This window comes from Scyliorhinus canicula, chromosome 4, assembly GCF_902713615.1.
Source record: "Scyliorhinus canicula chromosome 4, sScyCan1.1, whole genome shotgun sequence".
Classification (NCBI taxonomy): domain Eukaryota; kingdom Metazoa; phylum Chordata; class Chondrichthyes; order Carcharhiniformes; family Scyliorhinidae; genus Scyliorhinus; species Scyliorhinus canicula.
This window is the reverse complement of record NC_052149.1, coordinates 103,980,316-103,998,641: the sequence shown is the minus strand read 5'-3', so window position 1 is coordinate 103,998,641 and position 18,326 is coordinate 103,980,316. Positions and strand designations below refer to the sequence as shown.

At 44.8% G+C, this 18,326-nt stretch overlaps 1 protein-coding gene across 7 annotated transcripts in view; it reads right to left on the bottom strand.

The window, feature by feature from the left end:
- The window catches only part of prrc2c (proline-rich coiled-coil 2C), a 126,434-nt gene that overhangs the window by 63,005 nt on the left and 45,103 nt on the right, over positions 1 to 18,326 (bottom strand). For all 7 annotated transcript variants that reach the window (XM_038794946.1, XM_038794942.1, XM_038794943.1 and 4 more), the window contains exons 3-5: positions 17,946 to 18,120; positions 17,197 to 17,333; positions 12,948 to 13,064 (exon numbers count right to left, since the gene is read on the bottom strand). In XM_038794946.1, the coding sequence (XP_038650874.1) occupies positions 12,948 to 13,064; positions 17,197 to 17,333; positions 17,946 to 18,120 (429 nt within the window). The remainder of the gene's footprint in view (positions 1 to 12,947; positions 13,065 to 17,196; positions 17,334 to 17,945; positions 18,121 to 18,326) is intronic.

Below are 18,326 nucleotides of genomic sequence, written 5' to 3'. Positions count from 1 at the left end.
CTACCCCATCCAATGAGCTTTCACCTGCCATATTCAATGCAGCAGGACTCTGCACCTTGGTCAATTTCTTCAAATGGCTACTGCTCACACCTTTCTTTCCAATATTCTTTTTTACGCCTTTTGACATCCTCACACAAAAGACTCAAATGGGATGAATTTGTCCCCTGGGAACCGGGTGAAAAGAACCAAAAACCAAGGATTCTAGTGGGAGCTACCTTACGTGCGACTTCCTTCTACATACATCGCCAAACAGTACTAAATAAAGAAATTACCAAACAAGACTTCACTTTTTGTAACTTTTATTTTATAATGAATTGGAATGAATATATATAAAAAATAAATTAACAGGGAAGACTTCAGGTGATTACGTTGGACTGAACAGTCACACGTCAGGTGGTTCTCCTCCCACGGATCCATAAAACAATCACTTTTTAGCAAAAACATGCCCAGGACGGGTGAAGAAAGAGGAAAATGACTGAGAAAAATGACAGGGCCTGCGCGGAGATCAGGAGTGGATGGGGTCTGGAACGCAGGCAACTGCTCCGAGAAATGCAAATAGCATTAGGAGCACCACCTGGATGCCCCCCCCCCCCCCCCCTCTCTCTTGTTGTTTTGTAAAAAAGAAAGATAAAAATAGAAGGGGAGGGGGGAAAGACCCCCTTTCCTGTTACGTGTTTCCTACTTCCTTTGCGTTTTGTTCTGTAATTATATCTGTATTTATATCATGTACAAAAACTAATGAAGGGCAGCACGGTGGCGCAGTGATTAGTACTGCTGCAACGGCACTGAAGACCTGGGTTCAATACCAGTCCCTGGCAGAGGAAGGAAGGATGGCCATATTCTCACTAGAGGAAGAGATTATGGAGAAGTGATATGATTACAGATTTTAGAATTTTAACAGGACTCATGAATGTCGGCCATGACGAGCTATTTCACTTAGTCCAGAACAGTAGAATCAGATGACACTGCCTGTGCTTAAAAGCGTGTAAATTTAAAGCAAATCGACAGAAACATAATTTTTTTAAATAATCAATCAGGCTCCATACTGAGAGGATGATAAAAGGTACTATTGATTAATTCAATACCATGTGTTTCTACATAACAAAACAATGTTAATATGCTGTTCAAGTTTCAAGCCACCAGATGGCATTATTTTAATAATCTCCAATTAACCAAGGCAAATTTTTTTTACACAACATGGCAGTGGAAGACACTTTGCGAAGTGCACCTATTCACTCCTAAATCTAAGCAAATTTATTGCAACCGAGCATTTCCTCAGTCCTTCCCGGCTTCCGGTTAAGGTCTTATGGTCTGGTACTGAGCTCTTTGATTTGTTTAGGATTAGATAAGGAGAAATGAATGCAAGGACCCCAAGATTACATAAAGAATCTATTTCCTCTGGTGGAGAATAACAGGGAAACACAATCTTACCAGTAGAACCAGGCATTCAGCAGTAAAATAAGGAAGCAATTTTCTTCAGACAAAGGATTGTAGAAATCTGGAATTCTCTCTGGTATAAGACTATGGATGATGGTCAATTGAAATTTAAGACAAATTTTATTGGAACGCAACAGGAAACTTAGGAATGCACAATATGGTCCCTCGAGCTTGCCCCACCATTCAATACTAACATGGCTGATCTGCTTAATCCCACATTCCTGCCCACTACTCCCATCTCTTGATTCCCTGAAAGATCAAAAATTGACCTTACTCAGCTTTAAAAATGCTGGCACATCCGCAACCCTCTCAGGTAGGGAATGACAAGAATTCACAACGCTCAGAGTTAATGACAAACTCTCACCCAGAGATTGTGCCCACGTATTCTAGATTTCCCAATGGAGAGATAGCCACTCCGTATCTATCCCATCAAGATCCTTCGGAATCTTGTGCATTTCAATGAGATTTCCTCACATTCCTCTAAGCGCAAGAGAATAAAGGCCCAATTTACTCAACCTCTCATCATAGGACTATCTTTTAACCCCAGGAATCAAGCTAGTGGACTATCACCTGACTGTCTCCAAGGTTTTCTCCCTTAGATATGGAGACCAAAACTGTGCATAGTACTACGGTGTGGTCTTGCCAAATTCCTACACAATTGTAGCAAGACCTTCTTGTTCTTGTACTCCAGTCCCCTGGCAATAAATCACTGAGGCAAGGGTATAGAACAATATTCATCCAAGACAGGAATGTAGTTATAGTACAGATCTGACGACTCAGCTGAGTGGAAGAATAGATTTGATAGGCTGAATGACCTATCCTTATTCCTCTGTTCTCACTGCTACACTGCACTTTCATTTTGATCTAACCCCATTTAAGAATTTATCCAAATTTCAGAGCCACCTGGAGAGGAACGAGGGAGTTCCTGGGCGGGTTGGAGTATCCGAGGCTGGAGGAGAAAGATGGGGCCAGATTGGAGTGATTGGTGGGGGAACAAGTTGGAAAAATGTAATCTGTAATGGGAGACTAACTTCCCCAATACTGACTGAGACTCACTTAGTGCTAGGGGCTTGGACGGGGCAGAGTTTGTAAGAAGCATCCAGGAGAGCTTCTTAAAACAGTATGTAGATAGTCCAACAAGGGAAGCGGCTGTACTGGACCTGGGATTGGGGAATGAGCCCGGCCAAGTGATAGAAGTTCCAGTAAGGGAGTATTTCGGGAACAGTGACCACAATTCAGTAAGTTTTAAAGTGCAGGTGGACAAGGATAAGAGTGGTCCTAGGGTGAATGCTAAATTGGGGAAAGGCTAATTATAAAAATATTAGGTGGGAACTGAAGAATCTAAATTGGGGGCGGATGTTTGAGGGTAAAATCAACATCTGACATGTGGGAGGCTTTCAAATGTCAGTTGAAAGGAATTCAGGACCGGCATGTTCCTGTGCTGAAGAAGAATAAATAAATTTCGGGAATCGTGGATAACGAGAGATATTGTAGGCCTCGTCAAAAAGAAAAAGGAGGCACTTGTCAGGGCTAGAAGGCTGGGAACAGACAAAGCCTGTGTGGGATACAAGGAAAGTAGGAAGGAACTTAAGCAAGAAATCATGAAGGCTAAAAGGGGTCACAAAAAGTCATTGGCAAATAGGGTTACGGAAAATCCCACGGCTTTTTACATGTACATAAAAAGCAAGAGGGTAGCCAGGTAAAGGGTTGGCCCACTGAAGGACAGGCGAGGGAATCTACGCGTGGAGCCAGAGGAAATGGGCGAGGTACGGAATGAATACTTTGCATCAGTATTCACCAAAGAGAAGGCATTGGTGAATGTTGAGTCTAGAGAAAGGTGTGTAGATAGCCTGGGTCACATTGAGAGCCAAAAAGACGAGGTGTTGGGCATCTTGAAAAATATTAAGGTAGATAAGTCCCCAGGGCCTGATGGGATCTACCCCAGAATATTGAAGGACGCAAGAGAGGAAATTGCTGAGGCCTTGATAGAAATCTTTGGATCCTCACTGTCTTCAGGTGATGTCCCAGAGGACTGGAGAATAACCACTGTTGTTCCTTTGTTTAAGAAGGGTAGCAAGGATAATCCAGGGAACTACAGGTCGGTGAGCCTTACGTCAGTGGTAGATAAATACAGAACTGACTAGGTCATAGAAGGCAGAGAGTAGCAATGGAAGGGTGCTTTTCTGATTGGAGGGCTCTGACTAGTGGTGTTCCACAGGGATCAGTGCTGGGACTTTTGTTTTGGTAGTAGTATATATATATATATATATATATATATATATATAAATGAGTTGGAGGAAATTGTAACTGGTCTGATTATTAAGTTTGCGGACGACACAAAGTTTGGTGGAATTGCGGATAGCGATGAGGACTGTCAGAGGATACAACAGGATTTAGATCATTTGGAGACTTGGGAGGAGAGATGGCAGATGGAGTTTAATCCGGACAAATGTGAGGTAATGCATTTTAGAAGGTCTAATACAGGTAGGGAATTATACAGTGAATGGTAGAACCCTCAAGAGTATTGACAGTCAGAAAGATTTAGGTGTACAGGTCCACAGGTCACTGAAAGGGGCAACACAGGTGGAGAAGGTAGTTAAGAAGATATACGGCATGCTTGCCTTCATTGGCCGGGGCATTGAGTATAAAAATTGGCGAGTCATGTTGCAGTTGTATTAGTTAGGCCACACTTGGGAGTATAGTGTTCAATTCTGGTCGTCACACTATAAGAACGTGGAGGCTTTAGAGAGGGTGCAGAAATGATTTACCAGGATGTTGCCTGCTATGGTGGGCATTAGCTATGAGGAGAGGTTGAATAAACTCGGTTTGTTCTCACTGGAACGACGGAGGTTGAGGGGCGACCTGATAGAGGTCAACAAATTCATGAGGGGCATAGACAGGGTGGATAGTCAGAGCCTTTTTCCCAGGGTAGAGGGGTCAATTACTAGGGGGCACAGATTTAAGATATGAGGGGCAAGGTTTAGAGGAGATGTACGAGCCAAGTTTTTTTATACAGAGGGTAGTGGGTGTCTGGAACTCGCTGCCGGAGGTGGTGGTGGAAGCAGGGACGATAGTGACGTTTAAGGGGCATCTCGATAAATACATGAATAGGATGGGAATAGAGGGATATGGACCCCGGAAGTGTAGAAGATCTTAGCTTAGACAGACAGCACGGTCGGCACAGGTTAGGAGGGCCATAGGGCCTGTTCCTGTGCTGTACTTTTCTTTGTTCTTTGTTCTAAGGCACCTGGGCCCGATGGGTTCCCAATGAGTATTATAAGAAGTTCAAACACAAATTGGAGCCACTGATGGTGGGGATGTTTGAGGAGGCGATAGGGAGGGGAGTTGTTTCCAAATCATGTTGTTAAAGGATAAAGGCCTGATGGAGTGTGGATTATGCAGGCCCATATTGTTACTGAATGTAGATGCCAAGATACCGGCGAAGGCTGGTGGCTAGGCTGGAGGGGTGCCTCCTGAAGGGGAAGACCAGACAGGGTTTGTGAAAGGAAGGCAGCTATTTTTGAATGTCAGAACGTTATTAAACGTAATCATAATGCCAGCCGAGGGAAAGGAGTCGGAGGTGGTTGTGGCGCCAGATGTGGAAAAGGTGTCCAATCGCATAGAGTGGGGTACTTGATGGTGGTCCTAGAGAGATTTGGGTTTTGGCCGAGATTTACTGAATGAGAACGGTTATTGCATAGGGAACCGCTGGCCAGTGTCCACACAAATAATATGAGCTCAGAGTACCTTAATCTGCAAGGTACCAGACAAGGGTGTCCTATGTTCCCCCTGCTACTTGCATTAGCGATAGAGCCACTGGCCATCATTTTATGGAGTTCGGACTGCGGAAAGGGATAGTGCGGGGCGGGGCAGGGGTAGATGGAACATAAGATATCGCTGTACACAGACAAGGTATTGTATATTTCAGAGCAGAGCAAGTCGGTGGGGAACATATGGGACTTCTCCAACGATTTGGGTCGTTTCCAGGATATAAACTAAATTTGGAGACGAGTATTTTATGGTCCCAGCCAGGAGTGGGGACGGCAGCCATTTCGCAGGACAGCAACCCACTTTTAGGTACCTGGGGGTGCAGATGGCACGGGCCTTTGGGGGCTGGGGGAAGCTCCGTAGGTACAATTTTACTAGTTTGGTGCAGAGGGTGAAAGCTGACTTGGCAAGGCGGGACAACCCCCCTCTGTCATTGGCGGGTTAGGTGCAGGGGATTAAAATGACTGTGTTGCTGCAATTTTTTTTTTGTTTTTGTTTCAGTGTCTGCCAGTTTTTTTTACCCAAGCAATTTTTCAAGTTAGTGGACAAATTGGTCACCGGAGTTGGGTCATTGGGGGAGCCGCGAGAGAGAGCGAGAGAGAATCCCAGTGGGTTAAGATGGAGGATGGTTTGTGTTGGGGGTCAAAGCTGGTAGCAGCGTCTCTTCCGATGGCCCAGAGCAAGCACCCTGCGAGTTCGGTGGTGGCGGCAACACTGAACATTTGGAGGCAGTTGAGGGAGCTCCGAGTTGGGGACTGGGTCAGGGAAGATGCCGATCAGAGGGAATCACAGGTTCGAGCTGGGAAGGCTGAATGGGAGGTTTCGGAGATGGGAATTAGGGTATTAAATGACATGTCCCTGGGGGGACGTTTTGCAATATTGGAAGAGTTGGGGGAGAAGTATGGACTGGGGCAAGGGGAAGGTTTCAGAACCTGTAGCTTCCCAATAGCACCGGCCCTCTCATTGTTGGAAGATGTATCGATGGCAGGGGGATTGGAGAAGGGGGTGGCGTTGGCAATTTACGGGAAGATTCCGGAGGAGAACGGGATGTCCATGGAAGGGACTGTGGCCAAGTGGGAAAAAGAGTTGGGGGAGGTAATGGAAGGAGGGTTGTGGTGAGAGGTGCTACGAAGAACGAATGCCTCAACATCATGCACAAGGTTGGGACTGATACAGCTGAAGTCACACCTCACGAGGGTAATGATGAGCCGACTCTTCGAGGGAGTGGAAGATGTCTTGATTTGGGGGTCTTGATTGCCCGGAGGCGGGTCCTCAGGAAGATGAAATTTGAGCCGAGGGGGATGAATGAGAGGTTCTACAATTCATGGGGACTGTTTATTATCTACTTTCAAAAACTTGTTGCCATTGAACACTTGGGGGTTTACCGTTTTGCTGTGAACTTTTACCTGGAATGCACAAATGGATGTACTGGATTGTATATGGAGGGGGTTGTTGTTTCTTGGGGATTGTTATTATGTTCGTTTTTCTTTTGTTTGTTTGATGAAAATGTGGAGAATAAAAAGATTTTAAAAAAAAGAATTTATCTAAGTTTTAATAGTTCAGGATACAATAAAATTTTTGTTATCCAGCATGCTATGGGAATGGGAGTTGCCGGTTGATCAAAACAAATGCCAGTTAATGGTGTGTTACATTTATCAATGGATTTTTTGGATGCCATAATGGCAGGATGGGGTTTATAATTCATAATTTATAATTCATGATAATGGCGGCATGTGGCACAGTGATTAGCACTGGGACTACAGCGCTGAGGACCCGGGTTCGAATTCCAGCCCTGGGTAACTATCAGTGTTATCCTGGGTAACTATCCAGCCTAGCCACCAGTACCGTTGCCAGTATCTTGGAGTTCGCACATTCTGCCCGTGTCTGCATGGGCTTCACCCCCACAAGCCAAAGATGTGCAGGTTAGGTGGATTGGCCATGCTAAATTGCCCCTTAATTGGAAAAAAAAATTGGGTATTCTAAATCTTTTTTTTTTTAAATTCATGATAATGCAGAATGCAATACCAGATGCACAAATTATAATGGTGGTTATTAACAAGGAGGACTACCAGTTGTTATGTGAGAGAACCTTTAAGAAATGCGTGTCTAAGAAATGAGTGTTTATAAGAGTAGCTGTAGTGGGTGTACCTTTAAGAAATGGGTGTTTATTAGAGAGCTGCAGTGATGTCAGAGTGGGTGGAGCTGGGCTGTCTTTACTTTCGTTTTAGGCTATTTACTACAGGGTGTGGTTAGTTTCGTTTTGAGAGTTGGAGAGCTGCAGTCACAGCAAGAAGATGTATTAGTCTCTCTTTCTCTCTCTGCAATCTAAAGACTGTATACAGATAGTTTGGTGATTTAAAAAATAATACATGTTTCAGTAGAGAAGTTAAACCTGATGTCTTTCTGTGACCAGTTTTTTTTTGTCGTATGGATGTTGCAAGGAAAGATTAAGAGTTACTTATAGAGTACTGTATTCTTTGGGGGATATATTGGTGTTGATAGTTGTTAAGAGGTTTACTGTGGATCTTTGGTGCATCAGACCTGTAAGGTAGGCTCGTGTGCTCCCCATAACCACAATCTATGAAAAGTTGTGGGTCAGGTTGAACTCCATGATACACTTTTGAGGTTTTCTAAACCCTGGCCCATAACACAGTGCCTCTGCAGGAAAGTTTGCATAGCCATAATGAGATGACTCAATGACCCTCCGGGCTCCAGTTTATTTCTGAATTGTTTCCGGTTGGTGAAGTAATGATTTGTGTTCGGTGATATTGGAAATTCCAGTTCATAGAACATTATTGGTTGGTAGTGCCAGATAAAGAAGTTATTCTGTATTCGACAAACAGCTGCAGGAATCATACAATGATAGAATATACGGCACAGAGACAGCCCCTTCAGCCCAAACTGGTCCATACCAAAAGGGCCATCTAAGCTAACCCCATTTGGCCCTATCCATCTAAACATTTCCTATCCATGTATCTGTCCAAATGCCTTTCAAATGTGTCAATGAACCTGCCTCAACCACTTCCTCCAGCTGCTCATCCCACATACGTACCACTGTGTAAAAAAAAGTTGCTCCTCAGGTTCTCATTAATTCTTTCCCCTCTTAACTTAAACCTATGCCCTCTAGTTCTCGATTCCCCAACCCTGGGAAAAAGACAAGAGTGTACTCACCCTATCCATGCCTCTCATGATCTTGTACATCTCGATAAGATCACCCCTCAGTCTCTTACGCTCCAAAGAAAAAAGTCCTGGTCTGTCAAATCTCTCCCTAACAACATTCTTGTAAATCTTTTCTGCACTCTCTCCAGTTTAATAACATCTTTCCTATAGTAAGGCGACCAAAACTGAACACAATACTTCAGGTGCAGCCTCACCAAAATCCTGTTCAACTGCAACATAACTTCCCAACTTCTATACTCATTGCATTGACTGATGAAGGGCAGCATGCCAAGCCTTCTTCACTGCCCTATCTACCTGTGACTCCATATTTATAGAACCGTGCACCTGAACTCCAAGGTCCCTCTGTTCCGCGATCCCCCCCCCCAGGTCCTACCATTCACTGTGAAAGTCCTGCCTTGATTTGACTTTCCAAAATGCAACACCTCACACGTGTCTGTATTGAACTCCATTGCCATTTCTCGGCCCACTTCCCCAGCTAATCAAGGTCCTGCTGCAATTTTTGATAACATTCCTCACTCTCTACAATACCACTTAGTGATATGGAGATGCCGCGTTGGACGCGTTTAACCCCAGGTTAAAGTCCAACAGGTTTGTTTCAAATCACTAGCTTTCAGAGCACTGCTCCTTCCTCAGGTGAATGAAGAGGTATGTTCCAGAAACACATATATACTCATGTGTGCGGACCTTGACTATAAATTTCGGTTCGGCGATTTTGCGTTGTCGCACGTCCTGAAGACAGCCTTGGAGAACGCTTACCCGGAAGTCAGAGGCTGGATGCCCTTGACTACTGATGTGTTCTCCGACTGGAAGGGAATATTCCTGCCTGGCGATTGTCGCGTGATGTCCATTCATCCGTTGCCGCAGCTTCTGCATGGTCTCGCCAATATACCACGCTTCGGGACATCTTTTCCTGCAGCGTATGAGGTAGACAACGTCGGTCGAGTCGCACCTGGTGGGTGGTGTTCTCACATGTAATGGTGGTGCCCATGTCGATGATCTGGCATGTCTTGCAGAGATTGCCATGGCAGGGTTGTGTCGTGTCATGGTCGCTGTTCTGAAGGCTGGGTAGTTTGCTGCAAACAATGGTTTGTTTGAGGTTGCGCGGTTGTTTGAAGGCAAGTCGTGGGGATGACCTTGGCAAGGTGTTCATCCTCATCGATGACGTGTTGAAGGCTGCGAAGCTGTCGTAGTTTCTCCACTCCAGGGAAGTACTGGACGACAAAGGGTACTCTGTCGGTTGTGTCCCATTTTGTCTTCCGAGGAGGTCGGTGCTGATTTTTGCTGTGGCGCGTTTGAACTGTCGATCGATGAGTCGAGCGCCATATCCCGTTCGTACAAGAATATCTTTCAACGTCTGTAGATGTCTGTTACGCTTCTCCTCGTCTGAGCAGATCCGGTGTGTACGGAGGGCTTGTCCATAGGGGATGGCTTCTTTAATGTGTTTAGGGTTGAAGCTGGAGAAGTGGAATATCGTGAGGTTATCCGTGGGCTTGCGGTGAAGCAAAGTGCTGAGGTGACCATCCTTGATGGAGATGAGTGGGTCCAAGAGTGCAACCGATTTCGGAGAGTGGTCCATGGTGCGTCTGATGGTGGGATGGAACTTGTCATCGTGTAGTTGTTTCAGTGATTCTTCACCGTGGGTCCAAAGGAAAAAAATGTCATCGATGTATCCGTTGTATAACGTCGGTTGAAGGTCTTGTGTGGCGAGGTCTTGTTCAAACTTGTGCATGAAGATGTTGGCATATTGAGGTGTGAATTTGGTCCCCATGGCTGTTTCTATTTTAATGTCATCTGGAAACTTACTGACCATGCCTTGTGCATCTCATTGATATAGATAGCAAACAGCAATGGGCCAAGCACTGGCCCCTGAGGCACACCACTAGTCACAGGCACCCTTCCGCCATTACCTTCTATTTCCTACCATTAAGCCAATTGTATTCCCAATTTGCCAGCTCTTCCTGCATTCCATACGATTAACCTTCCAGAGCAGGCTACCATGTGGAACTGTTATCAAAGGCCTTACTGAAGTCCATATAGACTGCATCTACTGCATTGCCCTCGTCAACCTTCCCGGTCACTTCATCAAAGAACTTTTAACAAATTTGTGCGGCATGATCTCCCATGCACAAAGCTGTGCTGACTACTCCGAATCAGCCCTCGTCTTTCCAAATGCCTTGATATCTTATCCCTCAGAATGTTCTCTCGTAACATACCCACCACAGATGTTAGGCTTACCGGTCTATAATTCCCAGGTTTTTCTTTGCATCCCTTCCTAAAAAAGGACACAACATTTGCTACCCTGTCTTCTGGTACCTCACCCGAGCCCAGCGATGATGCATATATCTCAGCTTGGGCTCCCGCAATTTTTTATTGGATATACCTGGTCAGGGCCAGGAGATTTATCCATTCTCATACATCCATCCCATCCAACACCTCCTCTACTGTAATGCGAACTGTCCCCAATATATGAACAACTAACCTTCCCAGGTTCTCAAGTCTTCATGTCTTTCTCCACAGTAAATAGAGGAGAAATATTCATCAAGAACCTCAGCCATCTCCTGCGGTTCCATGCATATGTGCCCACTTATGTCCTTGAGGGGTCCTCTTCTCTCTCTAATTATTCAAATTCCTTTAATATATTTAAGAATCCTGCTGGATTCACCTTAGTCCTCTCAGCCAACGCCACCTCATGCCCCCTTTTTGCCCTCCTAATTTCCTTCTCGAGTATACTCCTGTATCCTCTGTACACCTCCAGGGAATCCCTGGATTCTAGCTCCTTGTACCTGAACCATGCCTCCTGTTTCCTGGCCAAACCTCAATATGTTCTGTCATCCAGGGTTCCCTATTCCTGCCAGCCTTGCCCTTCACCCTAACAGAAATATATAGACCCCGAACTCTAGCTATTTCACTTTTAAAGGCCTCCCACTTGCTGGAAGGCCCTTTGCCCTGAAACAAGCTACTTCAATCAACCCATGCAAGCTCCTGTCTAATTCCATCAAAATTCACCGTGCCCCAATTTAGAACTGGAACCGGTGGACCAGTTTTGTCCCTTTCCATAACTATTTAAAAATTAATAGTGGTCCCTGGTCCCAAAGTGCCTCCCCCGTCATCTCAGTCACATGCCCTGCCCTATTTTCCAAGAGTAGGTCACGTTTTGCCCTTTTGCCACATACTGCCTACGGAAACTTTTCTGAACACGCTTAAATTCCACCCCATCTAAGCTCTTAACACTGTGGTAGTCCCAGTCTATGTTAGGAAAATTGAAATCACCTATGGCAACCCTTTTACTCCTGCAAGTCTCCCCAATCTCCCTGCATATCTGTTCTTCTAATTCCCGTTGACTATTTGGGGGCCTATAATACAACCCCAATAAGGTCACCATCGCCGTATTTCTTAGTTCCACCCACAAGGCCTCGCTAGATGATCACTCGGTTATTTCATCTCTGACTAGTGCATTGATGCTCCCCTTAATCAAAAATGCAACTCCTCCTCTCTTTCCTCCATCTCTGTCCCGCCTAAAGCACCTGTATCTTGGAGAATTAAGCTGCCAGTCCTGTCCCTCCGAGCCATGTTTCAGTTATGGCTATAGTATCCCAGCCTCATGTACCTATCCATGCCAAGTTAATCAGCCTTACCTGTCAGCCTCTTGCATTGAAATCCAACAGGTTTTCCCCACTCCTTGCCATGCTCCTACCTATCATATCTATTCAGCTTGCCATTGCTGAGCACTGCCTCTCCTTTCAGCCCTTCATTTGCTTCCCTGCAGCTGATGATCCCATCCCCCTACCAATCTAGTTTAAACCCTCCCTTGCAAATCTGCTCCCTGGGATGTTGGTCTCCCTCCAGTTCAGGTGCAACCCATCGTAGAAAAGATCCCAATGATTTAAGAATCTGAATCCCTGCACTAATCCTTTAGCCATGCATTCTGCTGCGATATTCTCCTGTTCTTACCCTCAGTAGCATGTGGCAGTGGAAGTAATCCAGAGATTACCACCCTCAAGGTCCTAATTCTTAACCTTTTTCCTAGCTCTCTATAAATCACTCCTCAGGACCTCATTCCTATTTCTATTTACCTAATTTGTGCCAACATGCAAAATGATTTCCGGTTGCTCAGCCTCCCCCTTGACAATGTTCTGCAGTCGCTCCGAGATATCCTTGACCTTGGCATGCAGGAGGCAGCACAGCATCTTGTGGCCACCGAATCTCCATCGAGTCTCCTATCACTACGGTCCTGTTTACCTTTACCCCTCCCGCTGTGCCCCAGAGTGAGTCGCAGTGTCACAGATTTGGCAACTGCTGCTTTCACCTGAACGGTCACCACCCCACAAAGAAAACATTATCCAAAACAGGAGCTCTAGCACAGGGACAACACTAGTGAAGTCTAGGAGGCTAAAGTTCTAAATCTAGGGCCCCCACCCATCCTAAGAGTAATAAAAATTGATAACTGGCACAGGGTGCTATGGTACTAGAGACTATACTGCACCAACTGGCTCAAAGTAGCTGCGTGATGACAGAAAGTGAGACACTTAAGAAATGGCAACACAATTTAAAAAGTCACTTACTTTGTGGACGCAAGTTAGGTCCAGGTGCAGAGGCCTCATCTGGTATCTCCTTTTGATCTCCAGCTGCCTGCAGGGTGGGGAACTCATGCTGAAAGTGAGTGTTTAAACACTGGATTCCTGAATTGATTTTTTGAAAAGAAAATCACAGAATAAGGAGCCAGGAACACATATTTCCATGATCCAATAGGTAAGCTCAAAATTCCAGTACTGCAACATTTTTTCATACTGTCTTTAATAAAGCAAACTATTCAGAGGCACTTGTCACAGGAAAGCATTAGCACTGAAGGGAAAAACATGTTGGGAAAGATGAAAATGCAGTCAAAAAAGGATAAGTTTGGAGGAAGCCTTTAAGTATGTTGTGAGAAGCAACACAGGAAAGTTAGTTGTCAAAGATAGCTGACAACAGGACTGAAGTGGTTGAATGCTGTGAGGGGATAGGCTGGGGAGGGGATGCAACAAAAAAGTGTACAGAGGACCAAATTTTACTGAAATTAAAGATAGAAGCGGATTTACAAAGTCATGTGGGTCATACAAGATTTGCAAACAAGTGCAAGAACAAGGATTACAGCTGTAACATGGGCTAGGTGGGAAAAGACAAGTCAGTTGTGGTGCAAGGATTTAGGGTTTGACGTACTGCTGTGGCGTGAATAGGTTATCGAGATTATGAATTGCTTGGCCTAGCTGAAGTGAACAGGCGGGGAGATTGGTGGAACCAAGAGCAAGAATACCAGGTATGTGCCAAGTCCTGAAAAGATGGGATTCTATTTTCCCCCATTGACAATATCAGATTACCAGAACACCAGAAAAGAGATGTCGTGGAATTGTGGGTGATGCTGGTCAGATAGAATTAGGTTGTCAACACATACAATGATACTGATCCCATCCCATTACTCACGTGATAACCCTTTTGGCTTGGCAGGTAGCAAGCATCCCATTAGTGGCTAATACCACTCATGTCGCTACTGCATAACAGCAGCGTGAAAAAACTAGCTTCCTTGTTGCTCAAATGTTTGAGATACCTTGCCATTTTAGGCTAATCTGATCATTTTAGGCCACTTTCCAGGGCCCAAAGTGACGGCTTTATGCCCGTTCATGTGATTTACAGCGCAAAATGATCTCAGCAGGGTAGCCATTATCCCGCAGGATGTTTTGATACACCCTATCATCAAGCTTGTATGGTGAGCAAATGGCTCAGGTTCTATACAAGAGGTTGCCAGTAAGGCCAATCTTATAACGCATGGAACTGCAAGAATCCCAATGCCTATATTGATCAGTGAAGGTAGGCTTACAGTAGATCATGATAGAAAACCCCTGCCAGATTTCTCAACTCTTACTTCAAGGAAAGGGAGTTAATTTGACTGCCCCATTTCAAAGCTGGACTTTTGAGCGCTGGATAGAGCCCATTAAGACCTGAAAGAGAATGATTACATGCTATGGATTTAAATCTAGCAAATATTGGAAATGAGTAATGTATTTTATGAATTTAGGTGCCGGTATGATGTTAGGTCTGTGGGCCGTCCAGCCCAAAGGTGGATCGTATGCAACATGACCCAGGCTATTAGAAACAGGCACGGTACAGACTGTACCCAACCAGCCCATGCTTGCGAAACTCAAAACATAGTGTCCAATATTAGCTATGATTCCACAATTAGACAACATTTGCTAAATAATCTCCAGTGTCCTAAAAACAAATTATGCCAAAATCCAATTTAGGATTGTCCGTCAGGCTCAGTGTTATATGTATGTGTACACACTGGAAGCAATGCATATTACTACACAGGGGCATGTTCTTTATTGAAAGAACATGGGCACATATTACGCCTGTTTCACCTCATCAAAATAGGTGATAGTAATTTGCTGGTGCATTCCTCAGGGTAATGCCTTGACCAATTAGAGTTAAGATTCCTGGTTTAAATTTTAAACAATGCTTGGCAGTTAACTGCCAGTCACCATCAACTGGTGCCATATCCATGGCAATGCCTCTACTAATCAGAGTCCACTTGCTAATTAATCTGCATTCTCTTCTCATAGTGTAAAGTTGTTTCTCCTGATAACGGCATTCTTGTGAAGTCGGTTATAAGACAAGTATGGTTTATTTTATATGCATGCGTGTTTAATATAGATGCAGTAACCACTGGCCTGCTGAATTAAGACTTATTTGAAAGCATTGGTCAGTTTATAAACCTAATTTAAAGCAACGGCTTAAACTAGTAGGCAGGTTCTGCAGGAGGCAATGCATCATACTTTTCAGATATAAGAGCCTAATATGGAATGATAAAAGATAATGTTGGTCAAAAGATTAGTGCAAAATATGGGGAGTCAGTCAGGCAAAGATATTGCAGTCTCTGTGAGCAAGGAGGCCAATTCATGTTTTAATTTCTCACCTCGTACAAGGAACACGTTTCAAAATTAAACGGGTAAACAGATGATGAGGAATACAAGTGGCATACGCTGATGACGGATCAATGGGCGTAAGAGAGACAAACTAGAAGAGCTGCCACCAACTGTTGCTGTGTATTTCTGTGGCTGACAGGTGAGCAAGAATGAATCTATCAGTTAGGTGGGTGCAGGGATGAGGGAGATTATGACAATTCTGGGGGGATTTGGCCGGTTCTCGGGATACAAACTGAATATGACGAAGAGTGAGATGTACGTAGTCCCGGCAAGAGGCCAGGAAGGTCGGCTGGGGGAGCTACCGTTCAGGTTAGTTAGGGACAGCTTTAGGTATCTGGGGATACAAGTGGCCCGCGACTGGGACCGGTTACATAAGTTGAACTTGTCCCGACTGGTTGAGCAGATATGGGGCGAGTTTCGGAGATGGGAGGTGGCAGATGGTTAAGATGACGATATTGCCGAGATTTTTATTTGTGTTCCAATGCCTCCCGATTTCTCATACTTTTTTTTTTAAAAAGAGGATCAACAAAATCATTTTGGGCTTTGTATGGGCGGGTTAGTCCCCACAGGTGAAAAAGGTGATGCTCGAGAGGAATCGGGGAGAGGGGGGGCTTGCCCTGCCAAATTTTAGTAATTATTACTGGGCGGCCAATATTGTAGTGATAAGGAAGTGGGTGGTGGGGACAGGGGTGGCTTGGGAGCGAATGGAAGTGGTCTCAGCTTAGGGGCGCTGATAACGGCACCATTGCCGTTCCCGCCGTGGTGGTGGCAGCCCTGAGGATCTGGGGCCAATGGAGGAGATCTGTTGGTGCAGTGAGGGCGTCAGTTTAGTCCCCAATATGTAACAATATTCGGTTCACTCCAGGGAGCTTAGATCGGGGATTTTGGGTATGGCAAAGGGCGGGGATTGAGAAGATGGGGGACCTGCTTCTGGAAGGGAGCTTTCCTAGCATAAGGGCGCTGGAGGAGACGTTCGGGCTGACAGCAGGGAATGATTTCAGATATCTACAGGTGCAAGACTTTCTGCGCAGGCAGGTACCATCCTTCCCACTCCTGCCACGAAGAGGGATTCCAGATAGGGTAGTGTCTAGGGGATGGTTGAGGGAGGGGAGCTCTGACATCTACAAAGAATTAAAGGGGACGGAGGAGATGCATACAGAGGAGCTGAAGCGCAAGTGGGAGCAGGAACTGGGGGGTGAGATGGAGGACGGCCTATGGGCGGAGGTGCTGAGCAGGGTCAATGCGATAGCTACATGCGCAAGGCTCAGCTTGATCCAGTTTAAGATGGTGCACCGGGCCCACATGACAGCGACCCGGATGAGTAGATTTTTTGGGGTGGAAGACAAGTGTGTCAGATGTGCGGGTGGACCAGCGAACCATGTCCATATGTTCTGGGCATGTCCAAAACTTACGGGACATTGGCCGGGGTTCACGGATGTCATGTCCAGGGTATTGAAGACAGGGGTGGAAATGAGTCCAGGGGTAGCGATCTTTGGGGTGTTGGAGGACCCGGGTGTTCAGGAGGAGGGAGAAGCAGATGTTCTGGCCTTTTCCTCCTTGGTAGCCCGGCGACGGATACTACTGGCTTGGAGGGAGTCTAGGCTTCCGAAGTTAGAGGCCTGGTTAACCGACATGACGAGGTTTCTCGACCTGGAAAAGATCAAGTTCGCCTTGAGAGGGTTGGAGGGACGGATGACAGCGGCTGTTTTTTGATTACTGTTCTTTGTACTGTGGCTGTTTGTTATGCCAAAAATACCTCGTTAAAAATTGTTTGTTTAAAAAAAAGCATATCAACAAACATAATATACACGAATCAAAGTCAGAAAATTACTCATTCAAGTTTGCAGATGCTTACCATCTCCTTGTCCAGTGTGCTTGTTATTGGTCTGGGCCCAGGATTTCACAACAGGTACCTCCTGTGTGCTTGGAGCTGGTGGTTCAGAACTGGGCGGCTGCGGCGGTTCTTGCACCGGGACTTCAGTGGTATTGTTACTGAAATCACAATTTTTATTATTAGTTCTCTTACGCAAAACAAATGATAGGAGGGAAATCTCAAGTCTATTCCACCAAATTCTTGACAAATATTTAACATAAATTACACCAATTTTGACAAATCCGATAATAGCATTGGCCAAATGTGTCATTTTCCTCCAGTCTTATTCAAAGCTCTCTAAGAACAGTTAATTTAAAATGTCAAAGTGTCAGCTGTAAATAAATGACAATTCTCAACCATTTTATTTTCAAGTAATATTTCTAGGTTAAGATTAGATTGCAAAAACCATGAAATAGAAGCATTGTCAGAGCTCTTGGTATTCCTGCATCCCACAAAATATTATTGAAGACTTTTCTTAAAAATGACTGTCATCAATTTACTAGGAGAAGAAAATAGTGATGTCAGTAATATACCCTCTGCAGCTGACAATGGCCTATCCAATTAGGAGCGTCTTCGGCTGCATATATAATATACAGCACAATAAAGTTAACTTTTGGTCATGATAAATAGATCAGCATGCTTTACAAGCTATATTGAAAAGAACATGCTCATTAATTTCTATAGTTTGTGTATTTCACGCAATAAGATTCTAAGAAGACACCTTCATGTACCTCTCCTCTTGCTGTTCAGATTTAGTGACCCAACCTGATCCATCCTTTGGTATGATATTCACGTTGGGATCATTTCCCTTATTCTCTGCTTTGAGGCTGGGAAGATTGGCAGGCGGTGGTATGCGTCGTGAGCTGGCCACTTTTCCCAAGCTCTGCAACCCATGGCGTGCTGTAACTGTCGACAATGACCAGATAATAGTTTGGATTAGAGCACAACTATGAAGATCCAAAGGATGTGAAACTTTATTCTGCACTACTGACTTCATTTACATTTGCAACAAAGTATCTAATAAAACATAATTTCCTTTACAAAATTTCTCAGCATCGTAACTAAATTACTAATAATCTGGGCGCAGACTTCTGCTCAGAACTAGCCATGAC